The 27,988-nt window shown below is 40.7% G+C and overlaps 1 protein-coding gene across 2 annotated transcripts in view; it reads right to left on the reverse strand.

Annotated features, from left to right (window-relative positions):
* The window catches only part of PDLIM3 (PDZ and LIM domain 3), a 41,722-nt gene extending 30,958 nt beyond the window's left edge, over positions 1 to 10,764 (reverse strand). For both annotated transcript variants that reach the window (XM_073341853.1, XM_073341855.1), the window contains exon 1: positions 10,392 to 10,764. In XM_073341853.1, coding sequence (XP_073197954.1) covers positions 10,392 to 10,484 — 93 coding nt within the window. In that variant the 5' untranslated portion in view covers positions 10,485 to 10,764. The remainder of the gene's footprint in view (positions 1 to 10,391) is intronic.
* Positions 10,765 to 27,988: the final 17,224 nt, after the last annotated feature.

Raw genomic sequence — 27,988 nt, forward strand, 5'->3', positions numbered from 1 at the left:
GCACATGTTTGAATGTGACCCCTCTGCCCACATGATGCTAGTTTCTGGGCAGACTGTATTAGGCTTTGTTTTCAGTGTGGTCCCTTGGCTGTCTCTTACAACTACCTTAAATAGAGGACTTGTTCATACATCAGTTTGAACTAGATTTCACCCAGCTCATAACATTCCCAATAGTATTTTGGCATGGTTTCTTTCATGGTAAAGGAAACATGCTTTGAAACCTGTGGTAGCCAATCAAGTATTCCTCTAGTGACTAAAAGCAACTGTTCTCTGCAAAGATACAGAGACATTGTTCCAACCTGAGACACAGTGTTTTCTAGAAATTCTGTTAGGGTGACACAGGTTCATGCTTAACTACCACAATTTAGCCCTGTGTTAGAAAACAGGACTCTCCAATCTGTTAAATATACCAGATGCACACAACTACATCTGTACTACAATCTGGTAGATAGTACTACCTGTGTAGCAAACAATGCTGATTTTCATTGTATGTAAACACACAAATATTGACTGAAAGCCATCGTTGTAAGCTGTCTACTGTACCACATTTCTACGAGAACCAATAGTTCCAAGTATCAGAGATAACAGGTCCAAAAGTAAGGGAAAGTTGTGCAATATTTGTGCCATAAATCTCCTGACCACCAAAAGGGAGTTAGTCAGTCTTCATCCTCCCATGTCCAAGAAATGGGGTAAGAAATACTTCAAGAACACTTGCATAATGACAGGTTTCAGAGTAACAGCCGTGTTAGTCTGTATTTGCAAAAAGAAAAGGAGTACTTGTGGCACCTTAGAGACTAATGCTCAAATAAATTGGTTAGTCTCTAAGGTGCCACAAGTACTCCTTTTCTTTTTTCAAGAACACTGTTTTCTCCAGCTTTAAGTTTACACAGGGTTTTCTATGGAACATCTCTGTCAAATTTTCCTACCATGCAGTTGAAAACCACCTTTCTATCAGGTAACACTTCATTCTACCTAATATCTGTTAGAAAGGTAATTTCTCAGGGGCATATTTAAATTTGAGACAGCATTTAAACTTGCCCACATTAAAAGCATCCATTTATTATATATTTGTACAGCACCTAATTCAAAGGGGTCTAACTTGGTTGTGGCCTATGGGCACTCCACAGTATGAATAATAATAATAAAATAAATGAATAAGTACCAAAGTGGTTCTAGTTTCTCACTCTAATAAGAGCTTTAAATTTAAGCTTTAAATAAATAAATGAAAGAAAGTGCTCCTAATTCAGTACATTTGAAAATGTCTCCTTACAAAATGCACCATCAGCTGTTTTCAGGTTTAACACTATTTACAGCCAGCCCTGTAAATGAGTTAAACTGATAGGTCTATAAAGGTTGTTAATACATTTGTCTTGGGGTGAGGCATGATTGTGATAGAGTGATCACAGATTCTTAAATCTGTGGAAAGGACAAGAGCAAAGGCCTAGATTCTGAAAGGTTTTCAAATCAGTAGGAGTTAGGCACCTTATACCTTTGAGAATCTGGGCCAAAGTTCTTGCAAATATGAGGGGAGCAAAATATCTGACAAAACTGTCATAACAAAACTTTGTACTCTTTTACTAGCCGAAAGTTTTAAATTTCGTGCACAATAGCACACTTTTAAGCAGATTCCAGTGTTTCCTTTCCCCTTGATATGGTAGAATCCTACCTGGCTGAACAGCCAGTGCTCTACAGGGATTCTTGCTCTCTGCAGATCAGATCATTAGTTTTCGGGAGGTCTTGTGGAAAGGAGAAGCTTCAGATTAATCTCCTCCCCTTGAGGCTCAGAAGTACCTGCTGATGCAGCTCCATGTGTGTGCTGATGGGGCAAGTGTCATCTGGGTTGTTGACTGGGAGTCTTTAGCCCTGCCCCTTCAGCTCTTCAGAAGTGTCCTGGCCATGTCTCTCAACTTCACACTGTCCCAGCTGTTGGATATTACTAGTGTAGCACTAAATTGATGGAATAGTGTCATGTAAAGGCCAAGGGACAGGGGAGATCCTGGGGTGAAGGATAAACTGTATTGGGGTTGCCATTGGGGCAGTGTAAGTGGAAAGTAAATACATAACTTTAAAAAAATTAAATTCTCTTGCTACAGTTTTTGAATCCCCTAGTCCAGTGGTTCTCAACCTTTCCAGACTACTGTACCCCTTTCAGAAGTCTGATTTGTCTTGTGTACCCCCAAGTTTTACCTCACTTAAAAACTACTTGCTTACAAAATCAGACATAAAAATACAAAAGTGTCACGGGTCACTATTACTGAACAATTGCTCACTTTCTCATTTTTACCATATAATTATAAAATAAATCAATTGAAATATAAATATTGTACTTAACTAACAGTGTATTGTATATAGAGCAGTATAAACAAGTTATTGTCTGTATGAAATTTTAGTTTATATTGACTTTTTATGTAGCCTGTTATAAAACTAGGCAAGTATCTAGATGAGTTGATGTACTCCCGGAAGACCTCTGCATACCTCTGCTTGAGAACCACTGCCCTAGTCTGTAAGAGTATTGGGGAAGGAAGATCCCTCCTCTCAGCAACAGTGAATATAAAGCCCTTCAGCCTTGTTTTCTCTGACCGTATATCTCTTTTGTACATGGCTTTGGGCTTCCGATGATCTGCAATTTTTTTCAAAGATATTCCCAGGCTTCTTTAGGGGTCTTCCCTCTGCCTCTTTAGGACACTTGTTTTTACATTCCGTTACATCCTTCCCATGCCAATGTCGGCGCACAGGGCAGACACTAGTCTACTCCATACCTCCCGGTCATTTGCTACCGCTTTCATATGGTGTGGAGAACAGCTGTTCTGCCCTCCCTACAAAGGGTTCTCCTTAAAAATTCTCTTAGGTGCCATCGTTTTCTCACACCAATTGGTTTCCCCTTGGCAACTTTGTGTAGGAGTCTGCATGTTGGCATGTGATGTACATGCCCCAGATATGTTTAGAGATTTCTTCTGATTCTGGTGGAGATGAGCTGCTGGTTGGTGATTTTTCAGATCTCTTTGTTGGTGTTGAAGTCTTTCCATTCAGTGTCTGGAATTTTTCATAGACACTGATTTTTGAAGTTGTCTTGTTTTCTGTCTCACTTTTTGGTAGATCTCCAGCTTTTGCAGCTATATGTTAATACTAAGATTATTTTAGTTGAAAATTCTCAGTTTTGTTCTGGTGCTGTATATCTTTGATTTTGATACCTTGTTGAGTTTGGTGAATGCTGTGGATGTCTTTCCTATTATTGATGTCACTTCCTTCTTGAGGTCTCCATTGGCTAGTATGGTGGTGCCCTGGTAGATGAACTGTTCTGCTTTCTTGATGTTTTTGCTTTCTAACGTGATGTTATTGCTTGATATCTAGATTTTGAGGCTTTTGTTTAGATTAAGGAGAGAGACTTAACATTAAAGCAAGAGGATGAGTTGGAGAACTGCTACTCTAAACAAGTCTAAAAATTCGTATTTTGGAAGTTTGTCCTAAAGAGAATCTCATACCACTGATTGGAAAATATGGAATTAAAAACCCTGCAAGAGAGAGGTTACAAAGATGCATAATTTTTCTGTCCACCTATAGTATTTCCCAGGGCAATGTGCATATTACTCACACCTTCATCAAAAGGAATATCTTTTGCCTTTCCCAGTACAATTCCAGTCTATAAAACTACTCTACTGACTTCTAGAAATCCATTTAATTTCAATTAAACCTTCAATTCAGGAATACTTTTTTACTCGCACGATAAAACAATATTACACACTACCAAATAGCAAAGTGAATACATTACTGGAACAATTCATCCTCATGGAATTAAGTTCTTTTGAAGCTGCCTGTAGAACGTGATAGGCAGCAGAACCATTTCATATCTCAAATTTGGAATTCCACTTTTTCTCTCACAAGTGTGTATGCACATGCACACACATGATAGAGATTAAAAAAATTCAGACACAGATGTTTTATTTAGAAATTTCTTTCTTTCACCATTGAATTATTTCTTTTGCTGTTTAACTCCCCTCCCTTCCCCCCAAGAACATTTTTCTGCTGCCTAAAGCTCAGGCTTCTTGTCCTCACCTTCAAGGCCCTTCAGAACTCAGCCTTTCCTGCACCTGGTTTTGTCTCTTATTATGTCACAGCCTAGGCTGCTCATTTATCTTCTTCTCTCCTAGTCCCCTTTGAAGAGTTTCCCTTATCAGCTCTTTCATGGAACGTCCTCTTGAACTGATCCTTAAGACCACTGCTTTCTCCTTTGATAAATCTCTCTTCCTTAGCATATTATGGGCACTACTGGAATAATAATAATAATTAATAATTAATTATGAAGTGTAGAATCGTTGGCTTCTTAATTCCATTTCCTGTCATTGCAGCCAGCACTGATGACTCATCAGGCAGGTGGAATCAGATCCAGAATTATTACTTCCTTCAGATACAGAATAGTCTCTCTAGTGTGCTCTGAACAGACCATTTATATGTAATTTTTGCCTATCCATTTCTAATTATCCCTCGCTTCCACTGCCAGGCAGTGTATTTATGGGAGATTACTGCACTTCCTAGTACTTAAGGCATTTATGCCTCTATGGTGTTTGAAAGCATTCTGTAACTGTCCAGAAAAACACTGCACTCTCTCTCTTAGTTCTTAAGTATTACATCACATATAAAATTGCTCACTGAGATTGTACTTTCTTAAATACATTTTCCCAGGAAATGACAGATTAACAAAATCTTGTATTCTTGAAGAAAGAAAGATTCCATTAAAAGCATGGAATGTACCATCACCACTGTATCAATGCTAATGAAACTGTCTCTTATATTGTCTCTATGAGTATTGCACTGCTACATATCCATGCATTGCAAGAAATATTTTATACATATAATTAATATGTATAAATTATAATATGTATAAATTATACATATAATTAATATTTATACATATAAATAATATAATTAAGCTGTGGAACTCAAAACTGCAAGATATTATTGAGATCAATAGCTAAATAAGATTCAAACTGATTAGGCTCATAAATAAGGATAAAATCTGCAGTTACACTAGTTAGGATTAAAAATGTAAGGGCTATTATTATGCTTCAGAATCTAAGCAAAAAAGCTGACTTCCAGTTGTGTTCAAGAAAGAATCCCCTCCCATCACATTATAGTAACGAACAACTAGTGCATTTGGGAAGATTTCATCTTCCTCTAAAGCGTCAGGTAAAGGCCGCTGCTAAAGAAAGGATATCAGATTAAATGGATTAATTTCCCCATTCTGGTATAACAAGTTCAAAGCATTAAATCTATTCTCTGTCACATAGCAGTCTCTGTCAGAGATAACTGTCAAGTACACAGCATGTGGAATTAATGTTCGTAGCAGCACAGGTTCAGTTCTTCACTGTGGTATTTTTCTGCTCAGTCATTTGAAAAATGCACCAGGATTGGGGAAGGAAAGGAGAGACAGAGCTTCTACATTTCTGAACCAACCTTAAATTCTTAAGTCAGTAAGTGTGATCCTCTGGGTTAGAAAAATGGGTTTTTAGTAGTCAAATACTCAATTGCCCCCTTCAACATAAACCTCTCTCCCACAAGAGCAGGAGCAAGAGCAGAGTGAAGCCACATAAGAACGGCCATACTGGGTCAGACCAAAGGTACATCTAGCTCAGTATCCAGTCTTCTGACAGTGGCCAATGCCAGGTGCCCCAGAGGGAATGAATAGAACAGATAATCATCAGATGATCTATCCCCTGTCATCCATTCCCAGCTTCTGGCAAACAGCGGCTACGGACACCACCCTGTATATCCTGGCTAATAGCCATTGATGGAATTTATCTAGTTCTTTTTTGAACCCTGTTATAGTCTTGGCCTTCACAATTTCCTCTGGCAAGGAGTTCCACAGGTTGACTGTGCATTGCTTGAAAAAATACTTCCTTTTGTTTGTTTTAAACCTGCTACCTATTAATTTTATTTGGTGACCCCTAGTTCTTGTGTTATGAAAAGTAGTAAATAACACTTCCTTATTTACTTTCTCCACACTAGTCATGATTTTATAGGCCTCTATCATATCAAATGTAGTTGTTTTTTTTCCAAGGTGAAAAGTCCCAGTCTTATTAATCTCTCCTCATATGGCAGATGCTCCATACCCTTAATCATTTGTGTTGCCCTTTTCTGAACCTTTACCAATTCCAATATATCTTTTTTGAGATGGGGCGACCACATCTGCATGTAGTATCCAAGATGTGGGCACACCATGGATTTATATAGAGGCATGGATTTATATATGATATTTTATGTCTTATTATCTATCCCTTTCTTAATGATTCCCAACATTCTGTTAGCTTTTTTGACTGCCACTGCACATTGAATGGATGTTGTCAAGGTTCCTCCCCCACTCTGAACTCTAGGGTACAGATGTGGGGACCTGCATGAAAAACCTCCTAAGCTTATCTTTACCAGCTTAGGTCAAAACTTCCCCAAGGTACAAAATATTCCACCCTTTGTCCTTGGATTGGCTGCTACCACCACCAAATTAATACTGGTTACTGGGGAAGAGCTGTTTGGACGCGTCTTTCCCCCCAAAATACTTCCCAAAACCTTGCACCCCACTTCCTGAACAAGGTTTGGTAAAAAGCCTCACCAATTTGCCTAGGTGACTACAGACCCAGACCCTTGGATCTTAAGAACAATGAACAATCCTCCCAACACTTGCCCCCCCCCCTTTCCTGGGAAATGTTGGATAAAAAGCCTCACCAATTTGCCTAGGTGACCACAGACCCAAACCCTTGGATCTGAGAACAATGAAAAAGCATTCAGTTTTCTTGCAAGAAGACTTTTAATAAAAATAGTAGTAAATAGAAATAAAGAAATCCCCCCTGTAAAATCAGGATGGTAGATACCTTACAGGGTAATTAGATTCAAAAACATAGAGAACCCCTCTAGGCAAAACCTTAAGTTACAAAAAAGATACACAGACAGAAATAGTTATTCTATTCAGCACAGTTCTTTTCTCAGCCATTTAAAGAAATCATAATCTAACACGTACCTAGCTAGATTACTTACTAAAAGTTCTAAGACTCCATTCCTGGTCTATCCCCGGCAAAGACAGACTATAGACAGACACACAGACCCTTTGTTTCTCTCCCTCCTCCCAGCTTTTGAAAGTATCTTGTCTCCTCATTGGTCATTTTGGTCAGGTGCCAGCGAGGTTACCTTTAGCTTCTTAACCCTTTACAGGTGAGAGGAGCTTTCCCCTGGCCAGGAGGGATTTCAAAGGGGTTTACCCTTCCCTTTATATTTATGACAGATGTTTTCAGAGAACTACCCACAATGATTCCGAGATCTCTTTCTTGATTGGTAATAGCTAATTTAGTCCCCAGCATTTTATATGTATAGTTGGGATTATGTTTTCCAATGTGCATTACTTTGCATTTATCAACATTGAATTTCATCTGCCATTTTGTTGCCCAATCACCCAGTTTTGAGAGATCCTTTTGTAGCTCTTCGCAGTCAGCCTTGGACTTTACTGTCTTGAGTAGTTTTATATCATCTGCAAATTTTGCCACCTCACTGTTTACCCGTTTTTCCAGATCATTTATGAATATGTTGAATTGGACTGGACCTAGTACAGACCTCTTGGGACACCACTATTTACCTCTCTCCATTCTGAAAACTGACCATTTATTCCTACACTTTGTTTCCTATCTTTTAACCAATTACCAATCCATGAGAGGACCATCCCTCTTATCCCATGACTGCTTACTTTGCTTAATAGCTTTTGGTAAGAGACCTTGTCAAAGACTTTCTGAAAATCTAAATACACTATATCCACAGGATCCCCCTTGTCCATATGCTTTTTGCCACCCTCAAAGAATTCTAGTAGATGAGTGAGGCATGATTTCCCTTTACAAAAAACATGTTGACTATTCCCCAACAAATTACTTTCATCTATGTGTCTGACAATTTTGTTCTTTACAATAGTTTCAACCAGTTTTCCCGGTACTGAAGTCAGGCTTACCAGCCTGAAATTGCCAGGGTCACCTCTGGAGCCCTTTTTAAAAATTGGCGTCACATTAGCTATCCTCCAGTCACTTGGTACAGAACCTGATTTAAATGATAGGTTACAGACTACAGTTAGTAGTCCTGCAATTTCACATATGAGTTCCGTCAGAACTCTTGGTTGAATACAATCTGGTCCTGGTGACTTACTACTGTTTAGATTATCAGTTTGTTCCAAACCTCCTCTAACGACACCTCAGTCTGGGACAGTTCCTCAGATTCGTCACCTAAAAAGAATGGCTCAGGTTTGGGAATCTCCCTCACATCCTCAACTGTGGAGACTGATGCAAAGAATTCATTTAGTTTCTCCACAATGGCCTTATCGTCCTTGAGTGGCCCCACTGGTTGTTTAGCAGGCTTCCTGCTTCTGATGTACATAAAACAACTTTTGCTATTACTTTTTGAGTCTTTGGCTAGCTGTTCTTCAAATTCTTTTTTGGCTTTCCTAATTATATTTTTAAACTTCATTTGCCAGAATTTATGCTCTTTTCTATTTTTCTCACTAGGATTTAACTTCCACTTTTTAAAAGATGCTTTCTTGGCTCTGACTGCTTATTTTACTTTGCTGTTTAGCCATGGTGGCTTTTTTTTGGTTCTCTTACTATGTTTTTTAATTTGGGGTATACATTTAAGTTGAGCCTCTATTATGGTGTCTTGAAAAAGTTTCCATGCAGCTAGCATAATATCAACAGTTCTTCCACTTGAAACACATGATTAATGAGCATTGACATCTTGCTACAAACCAGCAGCTTTTTGTCTGATATGATGATGAGTCAATGGCAAAATTATTTATTCCTCAGAAAGTTAGAATAAATGTAATTTATCTTTTGTTAGTATAATTTTAAACCTCATTGCACATAATCTAAACAAAGGGAAAATATAAACCAGACTCTGCTAAAATATTTTTCATTAGAGATAATGGAAACTATTTCCCCCTTGTAAGTCCATAAAAGGCAATGAAAGTCCCAATACATCTAGACATTTTTCACTCTTTTTACTCAACATGGGTTTTTTTCCCTCCAAAGTTTTCATGTCTCATACAACAAACATTTAGCATATAAGTTTATATATTAAGAGCATTACATTTTAAGGGCAAAATGGGATCTCAGTTATGCTGGTATAAATGTGGAGTAACTCTATTGACTTACATGGAGTTACTTCAGATTTACACTAGGGTAATTTACTGTAGAATTTTGGTGCTTACCATTTCTATAAACTCCTGTTTGACGTACTTTTACTGCATGGCATCATCAAAGGTATTTATTTTACAAGTTCTGATACTTATGTAATACTGCACTAAGATATTGTCTAAATTCTGAGTCTCAGTGCAGTACTTCCAAAACTATGTTAATGAGGTAGAAGAGAAGAATGAAACATGCTTTCAGTATGTGCAAGTACTGTAAACCAGTAGAAAATAAAGAATACTGATTCTGGTATTTGATGTATGTGACATAAAGCCCTATTCAACAATATGTACTTAAACTAAGTTTACCTAATGGACAGGAAATATGTTTTGCTATTGCTTTAAGAATGGAAAACAGATTTTTGTGTGTTGCAGTCATTAAGTGACAACCTCTGAAATAAATGCCAGTTTTCAGGATACTATCTTAAAATACATAAAAAAGAGGAGGGATTGTGTTCTTAATCCTCTTTAAATGTGAAGTACTATAAGAGATTAATATTGAGTATCACTAAAAGCCACTAGTTAATGCATACGATTTTTTTTCTTGCTTGTTCATGATAGAATAACTTTGTAATAAATCACTGATGTAAACTAAATTAAAACACAGAACTGTACATTTGTAGGAACATGGTCCCACTGCCTTTGCTCACAACACATAGATCTTGAATTGGTTAAAGATTTGTATTACAAACTCTTCTTAACTCAAGCTGACATGAAGATTAGTATACAAATATCCAGACACAAGGAACAGCTGCCAAGTCCCCCTCTCTCCCAAAGATCACATGGGCCAGTTACTGGGGCTGGTGAGAGCTGCAGTATGGTCAGTATCTTAGGCTGGTCTCTGGCTCCCTGGGGGTCCGAAACTGGAAAGTGAAAATCTGAATGCTTTGCGAAATCACACTGTCCTCTTACCTTGCCAGTGTCCCCTTGACACTCAAATTTCAGTGGAGGAATGAGCAGGAGTCGAATGAATAAATTTTGCCTGATAAAACAGTCTCTTTAAATTTCATACACACACAAATCATTTCAAAATTGTCAACTTTCAGCAACTCTAAATTTGAACAACAGTAATAAACGCAACCTGCAGCTAGTTCACTTGTTTATTGCTTCATTCAAGAAAAGTCAAAGAGCAAAAACTAAAACAATGTTAAAAATAATAAATAAAAGGGAAATAGAAAAGAACACATACCCTGGTTATGATCAAAGGCTGGTTAAAATCTATCCCTCCTGTCAGTCTGAATCCCCAAGGAGCAGGTCCTGGGAGAATGACGTTCTGTGGCATTGTACAACAATTTTCTGACCGCTACTATTACTGGATTATTTTTCTTTTTTCCCTAGCTTGGTAAAGGGAGCTGAAGGCTGAGCTGTAGGAATAAAGGTCCTGTCAGCAGTGTCTTTGCTGGACAGGGCAGCAGATCCTTTATACGCCTGAGAGGTTTTTTCTCATCCCACAGCTGCAGAAACAGCACTTTATCCCTGCTCCTGTATGACGTCACCCGTCTCTTGTCTCCTCCACCCACAGGGGGAGTACCAACTTTGGTAAAACAAAGTCTGGATGCTCTGTGAAGTTTACGGCAAATAGATTTACTTTATTTGCTGTTTCACAGTATACTGCCCAGCCCAGCATTCAGTAAGTTTCAGGTTACAACTTCCTGTTTCTCTCTTAAAGCAACCTGGTCTCACTTTTGATGTTGTGATTGTATTACTGTACTGTCTTTGCTTTAACCATACCACAGCATCATTAACATTGCACCTAACAAGAAATATTAATATTGAGCTTTGTCCCTCCTCAATGATCATTTTGCATTTCAGTCAACTTGTGATACAGTCATTTACTTGACCACAGAGTCTTTCTAGCCCTTCATTGGAAGTTTTCGGCTATAATGTTTTGTACAATGTACACATATAAAATATTTGTGCTGGCTTGAAAATGTTTACCAATGTCATAGATATTTCTTATACATAGACTTGGAAACAAAAATGCAACTAGTGTAATAGATAACCACTTCTCTTTCTTTTGGCATTGTCTTGGACTCTAGTTCTTATGCAGGTATGTTCAGTTTGTGCAGCTCACTCTGGCTCCCAGTTGGTTCTGTTGCATCAGCTGATGTTTTCTTTCCATCTTTCTGCTTCATCCTGACTCACATTTCTTTTGTATCTGATTGTAAAAGAGAGACAGGATTTTCCAGTGGTGCTGTTCTTAGATGTTTCCTTTCCTATTGTGCTGGTATAGTTCCCCATGAGTATCTTATACTAGCAAAGTTAGCCTGCAAGTGTTCCTGTTGTTCCAGTTCTCCACTGACAACCTTGACTCTACATCACTTGTCTGTTATTGCTGCTAAGGGCTTAGTCCTTGTACTTAGATAGAATTTCCACTTTTCCATTGTATTTAATTAGGCAAAATATCAGCTAAAATCAGTGGGAGTTTTGCCGGAGTAAAGACAGAGAGAAAACTGGGTAAAGATTTAAGGATTTGGCTTAATGATAATAATTGTCCAATATGGATGAGTTAGTCAGGCTCCCTCTCCCCTGCACCTATCCAAGAGTGTGGGACTCTCTAGCTTGGTGGGAGAACAGAGAACATTTGTGTGTGAGAATTCCCTTCACTTTATCCCCACCCCAGAAAACATGATTATAGATGTTTCCCTTTTAGGGTGGGACGTCCATTTGTACAAATTCACATCACAAGGAATATGAACTCCTCACAAGTCCCAGATGCACATAAACATCCTGGAGCTGAGAGTTGTCCAAGAGGCCTGCAAACAATTCTTACCAGTCATACAATCCCATCATATTCACGTGATATCAGACAACATGACAACACTGTATACCTCAACAAGCAAGGGGGAGTGAGATCTAACAGTCTTTACATATAGGCAGCTAACCTCTGGAACTGGTGTAGTTGCCACCAGATTACTCTGTCAAGAGCACCCCTCCTGAGACTACACAATATATTAGCAGACAGCCTCAGCAGACACTTCTCAATCAATCCCGAATATAAGGCACGCGATTCCATGGTGAAAAGCACATTCAGACAATGGGGATCTCTTTTGGGGAACTGTTTGCATCACAAGAAGACAGGAATACTATATCATAGTATACAAGATATATTGCTTCAAAGGTCCGAAGGTCAGGATTCCAGGGGAGATGCCCTTCTAATCCTGTGGAGGATAGGAGACTCCATTCCTTGGATGTATGCCAGGTGTTGGCACTCTACCTACAGAAAACAAAATCATTTGGGAGGTTGCTAAGACTGTTTCATTGGCAGAATGGATGAAGGGACAAGCAATCTCTTCTCAGACTTTCTAAGTGGATTTCAGGCTGTAACCTGCTCTGTTATGAGTCAGTGGATACTTCAGCTCCTCAAGATGTGAGGGCTCACTCTACCAGAGCCAAAGCAGCTTCAGTAGCCTCACTTCATGAAGTGCCAGTCATTGACATCTATTAAGCAGGACTATGGGCCTCTGGCCATACTTTCACAAAACATTATGCCCTAGTGCAGTGGTGGGCAACTTGTGGCCCATCAGGGTAATCCACTGGCAAGCCACCAGACATTTTGTTTACATTTGCACAACTGCCTGCAGCTCCCAGTGGCCGCAATTCACCGTTCCTGGCCAATGGGAGCTGCGGGAAGTGATGCGGCACAGCTCCCTGGCAGTAGCCCACCTGAGTTCTGGCTGGGAGCGGAGGCCAGCTGCCGAGGCTTCTCGGCTCCCTGAGCTGGGAGCCTCCCGGCAGCAGCTGTGAAATTGACAAGACAGCCAATGTAAATAACACAGTGTCTACACAGACACTGTGGGCTTGTCTCCACTTACTGGGGGATTGATGCATGGTGATCGATCCATCAGGCGTTGATTTAGTGGATCTAGTGAAGACCCGCTAAATCAATCATCAATTGTTCTCCTGTCGATTCCGGTACTCCTCCAGAACAAAAAGCATAAGGTAAGTCAATGGGTGGGTTTCTCCTGTTGACCCAGTGCGGTGTAGACACTGCAAAAGGTCGACCTAAGCTATGTCGACTCCCGCTACTTTATTCACGTAGCTGAAATTGCTGAGCCCCAGAGTATAGACCTACCCTGCATCACCCTAAAAAACCCGACATATGCCCTTGTGGAGGTGGAGATGGATTATTATGTCCGTGTAGGAGAGCACTTACATTGGCGGGACAAGGCTGTAGTGTGTACACTGACATAATTAGGTCGACATAAGCTGCCTTATGTCGACCCAACTCTGTAGTGTAGACCAGGCCTCAATCTCTATTTTTCCAGTCTTCCTCCCTTGTGCATAGCTGCAGTGCTTGCTCCTGCTGCCCAGAGATTCTGAATAGCAAGACTGAAACTGATCAGATTCTTATTAATTTCATTCTAATGCTGGAATTCACTGGAGCAGTCTGTAGGAAGACAGCACTATATTGGTTTATATCTGGCTCACCTTTGCAACCATAGGGGCTAGAACTTTTTCTTAAAATCCTGCAGAAGTTGAAGACTTTTAACCCCTCTCTTACTTGCCATGGGAAGCTTGCCACTTTGCAGTGGTGAGTAGGCATCTTGGAGTTTTTTAAGGCCTGCATTAAAGGTCTGTCATAAATTAACAAAGAAACATTAAATACAAAAATAACATTTTGCTGACATGACATTTTTTGTAAATTTGTGAAATTTCTTATTTCTAAGTGATTTTTTTCTAAACAACTAAGAAGCTGGAAACTGAATTATAAAATAAACCCAATGTTGCCTCTCTGGGCACACTGTTTTTTTGTAGGGCTTTCATGTTGTCTGAGATTTTGACTCTGATTTTTTAAAATATCTTTTTAAAAAGAACACTGAAGTGTATGGTGAAGGAAGGGAAAGAGGCACATATAAAATATGGCTGGGATTTTTAAAGGTCCCTAAGGGAATTAGATGCCTCACTCACCTTGAAGTTCATTGGAATTTAAGCACTTAATATTCTTAGACTCCTTTGAAAACCCAAGCCTACCTTGTGTTTGCAACAGATATAAAAATACGACAAATCCATCCATCCATCCATCCCTCCCATTATCATAGTATTGACTGCCTGAAATTTTGGATCTTCTAACCTTGATAATATCTCTGTTGTGCCTTTATCACTCTAGCATGAGTTAAGGATATAGTTATCACGTTACATGGGAGTTTCCTTTCTGTTGTTAGATTGTGTTTCAAACCTGGCATCATTTAAATGTGTTTTTTGTATTTAATAACTAAATCACAAAGTATTTCTATATTTTCGATTTAAAGGGGAGATGTGTTTCTACAAGGTGTAGGTTTTCTGAATGGAAATTACATTCTTTATCTAATTAGTGTATTGAAATGTATCTAGAGGTTTTGTTTTTATGTTCTGACAGCAAATTTGATAGAAACTGTTAGGATAGAACTGTAATGCTCGCTGGAAGTAAGGAATTGTTTGTCATTCATTCATCTGTGGCTCAGCTCCATGTTAATAGCTAGAATCAAACGTCACCTCCAAGTTTGGCAAGCTGCTGCCTTATTTGGTTTAAAGTTAAAGCCCATTCTGGCACTGGAGACTGAGCAGGCTCATTCCAGAAGAGTTAATTTGGAATAAAACTAGCAAGGGCTTGTGCCTGGGCAACAGATCAAAATAATGTCTTTGTCTGCTCAGAGAATTAACTCTCTCTCACACTTTTTAAAATTATGTAAGGAAGCTATTAAGCAATTCTCTAAGAAATGGTACTATGAGAACTAGAATATCTCAATGTTAATTTCTATATATTTTGTCTTTCAGTTATGTTAGGTTAATCTATTACATAACTTACTAAAGAGGTAGGTAAAAATACTCTTGAAAAGTATTAAAAAATAATTCACTATACTCCACTTATATTGCCTGTTGTTTTCAACAAACGTACTATAACATTTATAAACAACTGACTGCCTAAGAGGTTGTGACCTTTTCTTTCCATAGCGTATCCATGCTTTTGTCACCTCAAGATTAAACTATTGCAGTGTGGTCTGCACCTTAAAACTACTCAAAGACTGAAGCTTGTGCTGAATGTATATGCTCTCTTATTGAAGGGACATCTCACTGGGAGCACGTGACCCCATTGCTCTGGGACCTGCACTGGCTTCCCATTGGTCTCCAAGTGGAGTTTAAGGTGTTGGTCGTGATCTATAATGCCCGAAATAGCCTGGGACTAGCCTAAACTGAGGGATCGCCTCTACCATTGCCATACTGCCATAGCTGTGGCCAGCAGGGCTGTTCAGGCTGGTCCCCCTCATTATAAAAGGCTGGTAGATCATTCTCTATGAGGGCTTCAGGACTCTGGAACTTGCTCCCTCTCTTGTTCTGAAATAACCAAAAGTTGGTGACTTTGCAGGCACTCTGCAAAATATAGGGTCTCTAGAGAGGGCTGATCATGTGCTTCCTAGATGATGAAGGGGCAGGTGGCTAGCCAGCCACGGTCCTGTGGAATTGATTTCAGTGCTGCTGAAGTTTAATTTAATTGTCTGTATTGTGTGATTAATTATGTTAGGGCACCTAGGGATAGGTATTTTTATTATTTTAAATTTAAATAAATGTTCTGAATGCTGGCATTTGTGGCCCCACATACATCTATGACAAAGGTCCTATAAAAACACATAGGTAACTCTATGCGTATGTGCAGTCTCAATGACTTCAGTGTGACTATTCACCAGTGGGACTATTTGCATACATAAAGTTAATCACATACATAACAGAGTGAAGGATCAGGATCTTAGTCTCTATCCCAAGACATTTATAATCCAGTTCGAAACATGTGAAATAGTAGACTGACAGGTTTGACCATCTGAGAACTGTATTTTGGCCTGTTTGAAATAAATTAGTGGTTTAAATCCAGATCCCAGTAGACTAATGTCTACATGACAAAATTATGATCACCATTGGCGTTAACTGGTACTCTTGTTGGAAGTATCAGCAGAGGGTTGACAGAGTATAGAGACCGAGGGCATGGTTACACTAGAGATACAGCGGCGCAGATGCACCAATGCAGCTGTGCCTCTGTAAGTTCTCTAATGTAGCTGCTCTAAACCGACAGGAGAGAGCTCTCCCATCCGCTTAACTACTTCAGCCCCCGAGAGCGGCAAAAGCTATGTCGGCGAGAGAAGCTTTCCCACTGACATAGCGCTGTTCACACTGGTGCTTATGTTGGTTTAACGTATGTCACTCAGGAGGGTGATTTATTCACACCCCGAGCAACATATGCAAGTTATGCTGACATATGCTATAGAGTAGACATAGCCCGAGCTATCCCAGGTCCTGGAGATGGTCACTTCAGGTGAGAGCTGAGTGAAATTGGTGGTGTAACGTGGGGAATTTACAGTTTCAGTATACATGCTCTACCTCCTTGTGGGTGGAGAGATGGCTTGACAGGTGCTTGTCTGACTGCTCTTAAAAACGTCCAGTGACAGAGATTCCACAGCCTCCCTTAACTATCCTTATAGTTAGAAAGTTTTTCCTAATGTCTAATCTAAATCTCCCTTGCTGCAGATTGAGTCTATTACTTCTTGTCCTGCGTTCAGTGGACATGGAGAACAACCGATCACTGTCTTCTTTATAACAGTCCTTAACATACCTGAAGATTGTTATCATGTTTCCCCTTTCCCCCCTCAGTCTTCTTTTCTCAAGAATAAATGTGCAGTTTTTTCCTCATAGGTCAGGTTTTCTAAATCTTTTATCATTTTCATTGTTCTCCTCTGGACTCTCACCAGTTTGCAATGCCCCAGACTGAACACACTACTCCAGCTGAGTCCTGATCAATGCCAAGCAGAGCAGGACAATTACCCCCATGCCCTATATATGACTATGGAGAACGATCTCCATAGTGCCACCCAGTGGTTGCGCAGGGCCTGAGAGTTTCTCATCTTTCCTGGTGCCCCATGTTGACAGCTATGCTGGTCCTGTGGTGGTCAGTTCCTTCTGTGACTCAGCCCTCCAGCCAGGACATGTTTACGTCTGACCTCTGGGTTAGGAGAGGGAACCCTGAGTTTCCCCCTGGATTGAGGTGTTGGGATCTTGACCCTTCTGTCCTCATGGCCTTCTCTCCTTTAGATTTCTAATATCATGGGTAGACTTCTGCATTCAGCACCCTCTGGGAGATAGTAGGGAAACCTGGGCCCACTGTCTCCACCAGGTTCTGATCCAGGGACCAGTGTAAGCAGCAATGTCCTCCATCACCAAAGTGCTATATATACTACTGCCTCCCTGGATCACTTCCTTCCAGTCCCCTCTTTCTCGACAGTTAAAGTAGACCTTAAATAACTGGAATCAAAAATAAAGTCTCAGGCCTCCTGAGAATCACAAGTCTCTTCTTTTTGGGTTTGGCAACAACAATACAGCCAGTCCTCAGACTGCAGGAGCTCCTATAATGCTCCTTCCCAGTAACTCAGAATGTAGGCCAGTCCACCTCCACTATTTGCTACCCCACTAGACTTGCCTGTTCTCCTTTTGATCTCCTCCTCCAAGACATGCATGCTTTGCAGGTGTGGCAGGCTGAGCTGCCTGGTCCCAGAGCAGCTGCTTAACTCCTTAGTTACTGGTGCAGAATTTGTATACCCTGTTACAGCATCCCCGAATGATATTTGCCTTTTTTGCAACTGCATCATTATGTTGGTTCATATTCAATTTGTGATCCACTGTAACTCCCAGATCCTTTTCTGCACCAAGCCAGTTATTTCCCATTTTGTTGTTGTGCATTTGGTTTTCCCTTCCTAAGTGAAGTACTTTGAACTTGTCTTTGTTGAAGTTCATCTTACTGTTTTCAGACCAATTCTCCAATTTATAAAGGACATGGTGAATTCTAATCGTCTTCTCCAAAATGCTTGCAACCCCTCCCAGCTTAGTGTCATCTGCAGATTTTACAAGTGTATTCTCCACTCCATTATCCACGTAATTAATGAAAATATTGAACAGTACTGGGCCTAGCACAGACCTCCTTGGGACTCCACTAGATATGTCCTCTCTGATTGACATGTTGGCTATTACTTATCACTCTATTATCCTCTAGATGAATGGTTCTCAACTGTACCCCTGGGGATATGCAGAGGTCTTCCAGGGGGTACATCAACTCATCTAGATACTTGCCTAGTTTTATAACAGGCTACATAAAAAGCACTAGCGAAGTCAATACAGACTAAAATTTCATACAGACATGTGACTTGTTTATACTGCTCTATCTACTATACACTGAAATATAAGTACAATATTTATATTCCAATTGATTTATTTTATAATTATATGGTAAAAATGAGAAAGACATTTTTCAGTAATAGTGTGCTTTGACACTTTTGTATTTTTATGTCTGATTTTGAAAGCAAGTAGTTTTTAAGTGAGATGAAGCTTGGGGCATGCAAGACAAATTAGATGCCTCAAAGGGGTACAATAGTCTGGAAAGGTTCAAAGCCATTGCTCTAGATGTTTAAAAATTGATTATTCAATAATTTGTTCCAGTATCTTTTTGGGTATTGAAGATAGGCTAACTGATGTATAATTCCCTGGGTCCTCTTTGTTTGCCCTTGTCCAGTCCTCTGGGACCTCACCTGTCCTCTATGAGTTCTCAAAGATAATCACTAATGGTTCTAAGATTACTTTAGCTAGTTCCTTAAGTACCCTAGGATGGATGTCATCAGCCCCTACTGACTTGAATACATCTAACTTATTTAAATATTCTTTAACCGGTTCTATCACTATTTTTGGTTTGTTTCTTCCCCCTAGTTGTTGATATTAAGTGTATTAAGCATCATAGTTAACCTTTTTTAGTGAAGACTGATGCAAAATAGGCATTAAATGCCTCAGCCTTTTTGTGTTGTCTGTTATTAGCTGAGCAATGGACCTACACTTTCCTTCATCTTTTTCTTGCTCCTAATGTATTTATATAACCCCTTCTTACTGTCTTTTATGTTCCTTGCTAGGTGTAACTCATTTTGTGCCATAACCTCTCTGATGATGTCCCTACGTAGAATCATAGAACCATAGGGTTAGTAGATACTGCCAGGATCATCTAGGCTAACATCCTGCCAAGATGCAGGATTTGTTGAGTTTAAACCATCCAAGACAGAGAGATAGCCAGCCTTTTTTTGAAAACCTCCAGTGAAGGAGATTCTACGACTTCCCTAGGCAGTTTGTGTTTCATTGTCTACTGTTTTTAGAGTTTCCTGAGATTTAATCTAACTCTGCTATGCTATAGTTGAATTTATTGCCTCTTGTACTGCCTTCTGTGCCAAGAGAGAACAATTTTTCTCCACCTTTCTTATGGTAGCCTTTCAAGTATTTGAAGACCGCTATCATGTCCCCCCTTAATCTCCTCTTTTCTAAACTAAACATATCTAGTTCCTTCAGCCTTTGCTCATATGGCTTACATTCCATCACTTTCATCATTTTTGTCATTCACCTCTGGTTCCTTTCCAGTTTTTCTACATCCTTTTTTATACAGCAGTGACCATAATTGGACATAGTACTCCATAGAGTGGTAATATCACCGCCTGTGACTTGCATGCTATATTTCTGTTAATGCAACCCAAAATTGCATTTGCTTTTTTTGCAACAGCATTGCATTGTTTACTCATGTTGAAGTTGTGATCTACAACAGCTCCCAGATCCTTCTCAGCAATACTGCTGCCAAGCCAGTTATCCCCCATTCTGTATTTGTGCATTTGTTTTTTCTTCCCTAAGTGTAGTACCTCATATTTGTTGAATTTCATTTTGTTATCTACAGCCCAGTTCTCCAATTTATCAAGATCCCTTTGAATTTTAGTTCTATTCTCCATAGTGTTTGCAACCCTCTCAGCTTTGTGTCATCTGCAGACTTGATCAGTATGCTCTCTATTCCTACATGAAGGTCATTAATAAAGTTGTTAAATAACACTGGGCCCAGAACAGATCCTTGTGGAATCCCACTTGAGATCTCCTTCCAATCTGACATAATTCCATTAATAGTTTCTCTTTGTTTGCAGTTATTTAACCAATTAAGTATCCACTTAATGGTATGTATCCAGCTTAATTATGAGAATGTCATGTGAGACTGTGTTAAAAGTCTTGCTAAAGTCCAGGTATATTATGTCTGCCACATTCCCTCTGTCCACCAAATCAGTTACCTTGTCAAAGAAGGAAATCAAGCTGGTTAGGTATAATTTGTTCTTGGTAAATCCATGCAGGCTACTAGTAATCACCCCTTCATCTTCCAGGTATTTGCAAATGGAATGTTTTATGTTACATGTTTGTTCTTCTCGTTACCAGTTTGTCCATATTTCTACTTTTTGTGGGATTGCTTTTTGATTTTCAGGTAAATAAAGAGCTCCTGTTGTAGCCTCCTACTATTCTTCCTATCTTTCCTTCAAATCAGGATAGTTTGCTGTCGTGCCTTTACTATTGTCTCTTTGATAAACTGCAAGTGCTCCTGCACTTCTTTTTCCCTTACATTTTCTACCAGTTTTCTTAGTTTGTTAACGTTAATTTTTAAAAATCCATTGTCCTTATTCTGCTTAATTAATGACCCTTAATTAATGTTTATAAAGTACTTTGAGATCCTTAGATGAAGGATTCTATATACGAGCAAATTGTTGTATTATCAGATACCCTTACTGGTGCTATGATATTTCCAGTAGATTTACTGTGGCAAAAGGAAAAGCTGTTAACACTCACAAGGCAAACCATATTTACTGTACAAAAGCTACTGAAAACTTATTCCTTAACCTCTTAATCTTAGAAATACCGTAGTTTAAATATTCATACTTTGGACTAGCTATTGAAAGGTTGGAAGTGCTAACTAAACTGTTCAGTCTGTCCCAGCCTGTTTTATTTAAACTGAGTCCTGCAAAAAGAGTTCTGTTTACTGAAGTTACCAGGACAATAATTGTGCTTGCCAAGCTGACTGTCTTATACTGTCAGCACTGACGTGTTCCAGTTCTATAAATGAATGGAATTAATTTTATAAATATTGAAAATATTATTTAAACATAAGTTCCTCTAAATTTACATGGGGCTTCTTTGGTAGTTTTCAGTATTCTTTTTGATGGGTGAAAAGAATATATCTTCACTGTAAACAGGATAATTTAGTCATGGCATCTCTGAAATAATACTTTTGTACTTTAATTGATACGATGATCCCCATCCCTCCTCCTTTCATAGCTTGTTGTCACAGGAATTTACACCTACAGTATCTAATATGCAGTATCTAATTTTCTTTGTAAGAGACTCCCTTAGTCATCTTTTACTGGAGGGATGTAATGTGCAGTGAAACGCAGGACTTCTCCAGAACATACAATGAAACTCCTGGATTTACATTTTCATATATCTGGTAGTCTACCATGAGACCAGACTATATACACAAACAAATGTTGTGATCATTTGTAAGATTGTCTTCATTTGCTGACAGCAATGTGAGAATTTTCTTATTTTTTTTCTCCAAGAAGCAGGCATCAGGAATTTTGAAACTTGCAATTGTCATTTCATCTTTCATCAACAAATGGCTAATGAAAGCAGTAGTTTTTCTTTCACCTTGTGGTTTTCGTCTAACATTTTAGCAGTGGTTACTATGGAAGAGTTAGCCATGTTTACTGGGTCCTAACAAACAGCAACAGCTGAAAGACAAATATGGCTTTCTGTTTTCAGTATAAGAATGGGATGCAAGCCAGTTAGCAGCAACCACAGAATGTAACTAATCGCACTGAGACCTTTGAGATTGCTGGTCTGCAGTGTAGTTATTCAGATTGAATTCCTGATCTTAGCCATTATTATAAATAGTAACTTTATAATTCTAATATAATCCTTTTATTAAAGGGATATTAGGGAGACTTAAGTACCTAACTGCCACTTTAGCACCAAAGTCCAAAATTTAGATTCTCAAAACCCCGAGTCAGCCACCGCTTAACCTGTAGATGCCTAAACTCCCTAGGTGCCGAAGTTTCCACTGGTAAAGTCCCCAAAATTTCTACCAATGGGCATGCACAAAGTTGCTTCAGTCGTGATGCCACTGATGAGCTCTGTGCCCAGCTCATTGCTAAACCTCAGTGGTATTCCCTTGCCTATGGCGTCCAATCTAGTGGAGGTACTCAAAGGCTGCCTTAAAACATGTCTACTGTATTGGACCCTGCACAAAACACCACCGAAGGCTGTGGTGGATGCCCCCTTATAAACTTTAGGCCAGTGGTTAGTGAACTCACCCTGGCTTTGGAGACTTGAGTTCAAATCCCTCCTCCACCTGATGCAGATCAATGATTTGAATCGAGGTCTCCCACCTCCCAGATGAGTGTCATAATCCTCCTGGGCTATGTAGCATTCTAGGGTGGGTTTCTCTGTCTCATCTGTTAAAGCAGATCCACTTTGTATAAAATACTTACCGTATATACTTGTTCATAAGCTGAATTTTTTAGTAAAAAAGGGAAGCATCAGAGAAGGGTGTCGGCTTATGAACAGGTATAGAGAGGGAGAGGTGGGACACAGCCTCTTCCCCTAACAGAGGGGACAAGGAGAGGCAGCACCGCAGTCTCTAAGGTGCCACAAGTCCTCCTTTTCTTTTTGTCAGCTGCTGGCATCAAACTTACAGCTGCTATTTGGGTTGTGTGATAGTAGAACTCTTGTCCTGTTTGCAGCGCTTAAAATAACTTCCAAAAGTCTCTGCACATAAGAGAAAATTACATATTTTTACAGTCAAACATTTCTAATCACTGGGCATGGTCATGTACTGTATAAATTGTCATTCTAAGATATATTGTGGCTTTACAAGCTTTAGCCACACTGCACCAATGGCATTTCCTGGAAGCATGCTAAGGATAACCAAGATGCTGCAGGAAACGTGAATTAATAGATACCATAGTGACAGGCACAGTGAAAGACCCTGAATTGAATACAATAGAGTTAGTAAGTGACACAATTTACACTCATTCAGTAGTGTTGTTATTTTTATTTATTTGTATTGAAGTTGTGCCTAAGGGCCCTAATCAAAGATCAAGGCCTGTTGTGCTCAAATGTATAACAGGAAGTCAGCCCCTGCCTCAAGAGCTCACAGTCTAGTAAAGCAGACAAATGGGAAGGCAGGGATGTGAAGATAACCGTAAAATGAGCACATTTTGCATGGTAAGCAATAGTCTCAGCTGTCACCCATCTAGCCACATATTAGTTAGGAATGCTGTGCTGCTGGAAGTGCTGTATTTAAATAGAGATGGAAAACTGAAGTCCTGAACATTTTTGGTTATTTAAAGCCATTGTTTTCAAACTTGGTTGCCCAAAGTTAGGCGTTTAAATACAAATGTGGGCAAATGAGTACAGTAGAACCTCAGAGTTATGTACACCAGAGTTACAAACTGACCGGTCAACCACACACCTCATTTGGAACTGGAAGTATGCAATCAGGCAACAGCGGAGACATACATATACACTAAAAGCAAATACAGTACAGTACTGCGTTAAACATAAACTATTAACAAAATAAAGAGAAAAGTAGCATTTTTGTTCTCCATAGTAAAGTTTCAAAGCTGTCTTAAGTCAATGTTCAGTTGTAAACTTTTGAACGAACAACCATCATATTTTATTCAGAGTTACGAACATTTCAGAGTTATGAACAACCTCCATTCCTGATGTGTTTGTAACTCTGAGGTTCTACTGTAACTTAATTTTCCTAGGTGCTCAGCCCCTCTGACCTCCCCATGATTTCAGTGGGTGGACAGAGGTAGGGGAATGTGCTATTTTGTCCAAAGCCTAATTTTATTAACTGTTGTCTCTGTATTCAGCATATGAATTGACAGCATCTTCCAAGGTCATGTCTTGAGGAACAGCTCAATAAGATAATACTCTAAAGTTCCCTTGGGTTTTGCAGGTTCACCATTCTCTCCATTTTTCTGGCTTTTCAGAACTTGATGCAGTTAGAAATGCATGCAAAAATGTGAAAACCTTAATTAAGCTCAGAGCAGAAAACATCTGCAAACAACTGGATATGGCAGTTGGTCATACAATAAATATGTCTCCTTTGCTTTCTCACTTAAAGAATATTCACAGTTAGGAGAAACATTTGGCTATTTTGAACAGTTTGTTAAGGAGGATCTGTACAAGTTTCCGTTTCCAAACTATGCAGGCAACCTATTCGGAAGGGAAGTATGCTGGTACTGAGACATAATTGTCCTTGTCCATATGTGGGTCTGGCCAGACTGAAGATTTACTACACTGTTTATTGTCTTGTTACATGTCCAGCCACCCAAGAAACAAATGTTTATCTCTGTTCCTGGCCCAGATGCCTTTTACCTCATCACCTCAGGAAGCTGGATACTTGCTATATAGTGATAATATTTCAGTTATATGAGCTGTCACCCTGTTTGCTTGGTTGGTCATAAAAATAAAAAAACAGTATGTGAAAGGGAGGCTACCTTTGACCTGAATGAAACAATGCAGTGGTTCTCAAATTGTGGGTTGAGATCCCAAAGTGGGTTGTAACCCCATTTTAATGGGGTCGCCAGGGCTGGCTGAGGGTATGTCTACACTACGGAATAAGGTCGAATTTATAGAAGTTGGTTTTTTAGAAATCGGTTTTATATATTCGAGTGTGTGTGTCCCCACAGAAAATGCTCTAAGTGCATTAAGTGCATTAACTCAGCGGAGTGCTTCCACAGTACCGAGGCAAGCGTCAACTTCCGGAGCGTTGCACTGTGGGTAGCTATCCCACAGTTCCCGCAGTCTCCGCTGCCCATTGGAATTCTGGGTTGAGATCCCAATGCCTGATGGGGCTAAAACATTGTTGCGGGTGGTTCTGGGTACATATCGTCAGGCCCTCGTTCCCTCCCTCCCTCCGTGAAAGCAAAGGGCAGACAATCGTTTCGCGCCTTTTTTCCTGAGTTACCTGTGCAGACGCCATGCCACGGCAAGCATGGAGCCCGCTCAGGTAACCGTCACCCTATGTCTCCTGGGTGCTGGCAGACGTGGTACTGCATTGCTACACAGTAGCAGCAACCCCTTGCCCTGTGGCAGCAGACGGTACAGTACTACTGGTAGCCGTCATCGTCATGTCCGAGGTGCTCCTGGCCACGTCGGCCACGAGCACCTGGGCAGACATGGGCGCAGGGATTAAATTTGGAGTGACTTGACCAGGTCATTCTCTTTAGTCCTGCAGTCAGTCCTATTGAACCGTCTTATGGTGAGCAGGCAGGCGATACGGATTGCTAGCAGTCCTATTGCACCATCTTCTGCCGAGCAGCCATGAGATGTGGATGGCATGCAGTCCTTCTGCACCGTCTGCTGCCAGCCAAAGATGTAAAAGATAGATGGAGTGGATCAAAACAAGAAGTAGACCAGATTTGTTTTGTACTCATTTGTCTCCTCCCCCGTCTAGGGGACTCATTCCTCTAGGTCACACTGCAGTCACTCACAGGGAAGGTGCAGCGAGGTAAATCTAGCCATGTATCAATCAGAGGCCAGACTAACCTCCTTGTTCCAATAAGAACAATAACTTAGGTGCACCATTTCTTATTGGAACCCTCCGTGAAGTCCTGCCTGAAATACTCCTTGATGTAAAGCCACCCCCTTTGTTGATTTTAGCTCCCTGAAGCCAACCCTGTAAGCCATGTCGTCAGTCGCCCCTCCCTCCTTCAGAGCAACGGCAGATAATCGTTCCGCGCCTTTTTTCTGTGCGGACACCATACCAAGGCAAGCATGGAGGCTGCTCAGCTCACTTTGGAAATTAGGAGCACATTAAACACCACACACATTATCCAGCAGTATATGCAGCACCAGAACCTGGCAAAGCGATACTGGGCAAGGAGGCGACATCAGCATGGTCACATGAGTGATCAGGACATGGACACAGATTTCTCTGAAAGCATGGGCCCTGCCAATGCGTGCATCATGGTGCTAATGGGGCAGGTTCATGCTGTGGAACGCCGATTCTGGGCTCGGGAAACAAGCACAGACTGGTGGGACCGCATAGTGTTGCAGGTCTGGGACGATTCCCAGTGGCTGCAAAACTTTCGCATGCATAAGGGCACTTTCATGGAACTTTGTGACTTGCTTTCCCTTGCCCTGAAGCGCATGAATACCAAGATGAGAGCAGCCCTCACAGTTGAGAAGCGAGTGGCGATAGCCCTGTGGAAGTTTGCAACGCCAGACAGGTACCGGTCAGTTGGGAATCAATTTGGAGTGGGCAAATCTACTGTTGGGGCTGCTGTGATGCAAGTAGCCCACGCAATCAAAGATCTGCTGATATCAAGGGTAGTGACCCTGGGAAATGTGCAGGTCATAGTGGATGGCTTTGCTGCAATGGGATTCCCTAACTGTGGTGGGGCCATAGACGGAACCCATATCCCTATCTTGGCACCGGAGCACCAAGCCACCGAGTACATAAACCACAAGGGGTACTTTTCAATAGTACTGCAAGCTCTGGTGGATCACAAGGGACGTTTCACCAACATCAACGTGGGATGGCCGGGAAAGGTACGTGATGCTCGCATCTTCAAGAACTCTGGTCTGTTTCAAAAGCTGCAGGAAGGGACTTTATTCCCAGACCAGAAAATAACTGTTGGGGATGTTGAAATGCCTATATGTATCCTTGGGAACCCAGCCTACCCCTTAATGCCATGGCTCATGAAGCCGTACACAGGCAGCCTGGACAGTAGTCAGGACCTGTTCAACTACAGGCTGAGCAAGTGCAGAATGGTGGTAGAATGTACATTTGGACGTTTAAAGGCGCGCTGGCGCAGTTTACTGACTCGCTTAGACCTCAGCGAAACCAATATTCCCACTGTTATTACTGCTTGCTGTGTGCTCCACAATATCTGTGAGAGTAAGGGGGAGACGTTTATGGCGGGGTGGGAGGTTGAGATAAATCGTCTGGCTGCTGGTTACGCAGAGCCAGACACCAGGGCGGTTAGAAGAGCACAGGAGGGCGCGGTATGCATCAGAGAAGCTTTGAAAACCAGTTTCATGACTGGCCAGGCTACAGTGTGAAAGTTCTGTTTGTTTCTCCTTGATGAAACCCCTCACCCCTTGGTTCACTCTACTTCCGTGTAAGCTAACCACCCTCCCCTCCTCTCTTCGATCACCGCTTGCAGAGGCAATAAAGTCATTGTTGCTTCACATTCATGCATTCTTTATTTATTCATCACACAAATAGGGGGATGACTACCAAGGTAGCCCAGGAGGGGTGGTGGAGGAGGGAAGGAAAATGCCACACAGCACTTTAAAAGTTTACAACTTTAAAATGTATTGAATGCCAGCCTTCTTTTTTTTTGGGCAATCCTCTGTGGTGGAGTGGCTGGTTGGCCGGTGGCCCCCACACCGTGTTCTTGGGCGTCTGGGTGTGGAGGCTATGGAACTTGGGGAGGAGGGCGGTTGGTTACACAGGGGCTGTAGTGGCAGTCTGTGCTCCAGCTGCCTTTGCTGCAGCTCAGCCATACACTGGAGCATACTGGTTTGGTCCTCCAGCAGCCTCAGCATTGAATCCTGCCTCCTCTCATCACGCTGCCACCACATTTGAGCTTCAGCCCTGTCTTCAGCCCGCCACTTACTCTCTTCAGCCCGCCACCTCTCCTCCCGGTCATTTTGTGCTTTCCTGCACTCTGACATTATTTGCCTCCATTCATTCGTCTGTGCTCTATCAGTGCCGGAGGACAGCATGAGGTCGGAGAACATTTCATCTCAAGTGCGTTTTTTTTTCTTTCTAATCTTCACTAGCCTCTGGGAAGGAGACGATCCTGTGATCATTGAAACACATGCAGCTGGTGGAGAAAAAAAAAGGGACAGCGGTATTTAAAAAGACAAATTTTATAAAACAGTGGCTACACTCTTTCAGGGTAAACCTTG

Source organism: Lepidochelys kempii, chromosome 4 (assembly GCF_965140265.1).
Source record: "Lepidochelys kempii isolate rLepKem1 chromosome 4, rLepKem1.hap2, whole genome shotgun sequence".
Lineage (NCBI taxonomy): Eukaryota > Metazoa > Chordata > Testudines > Cheloniidae > Lepidochelys > Lepidochelys kempii.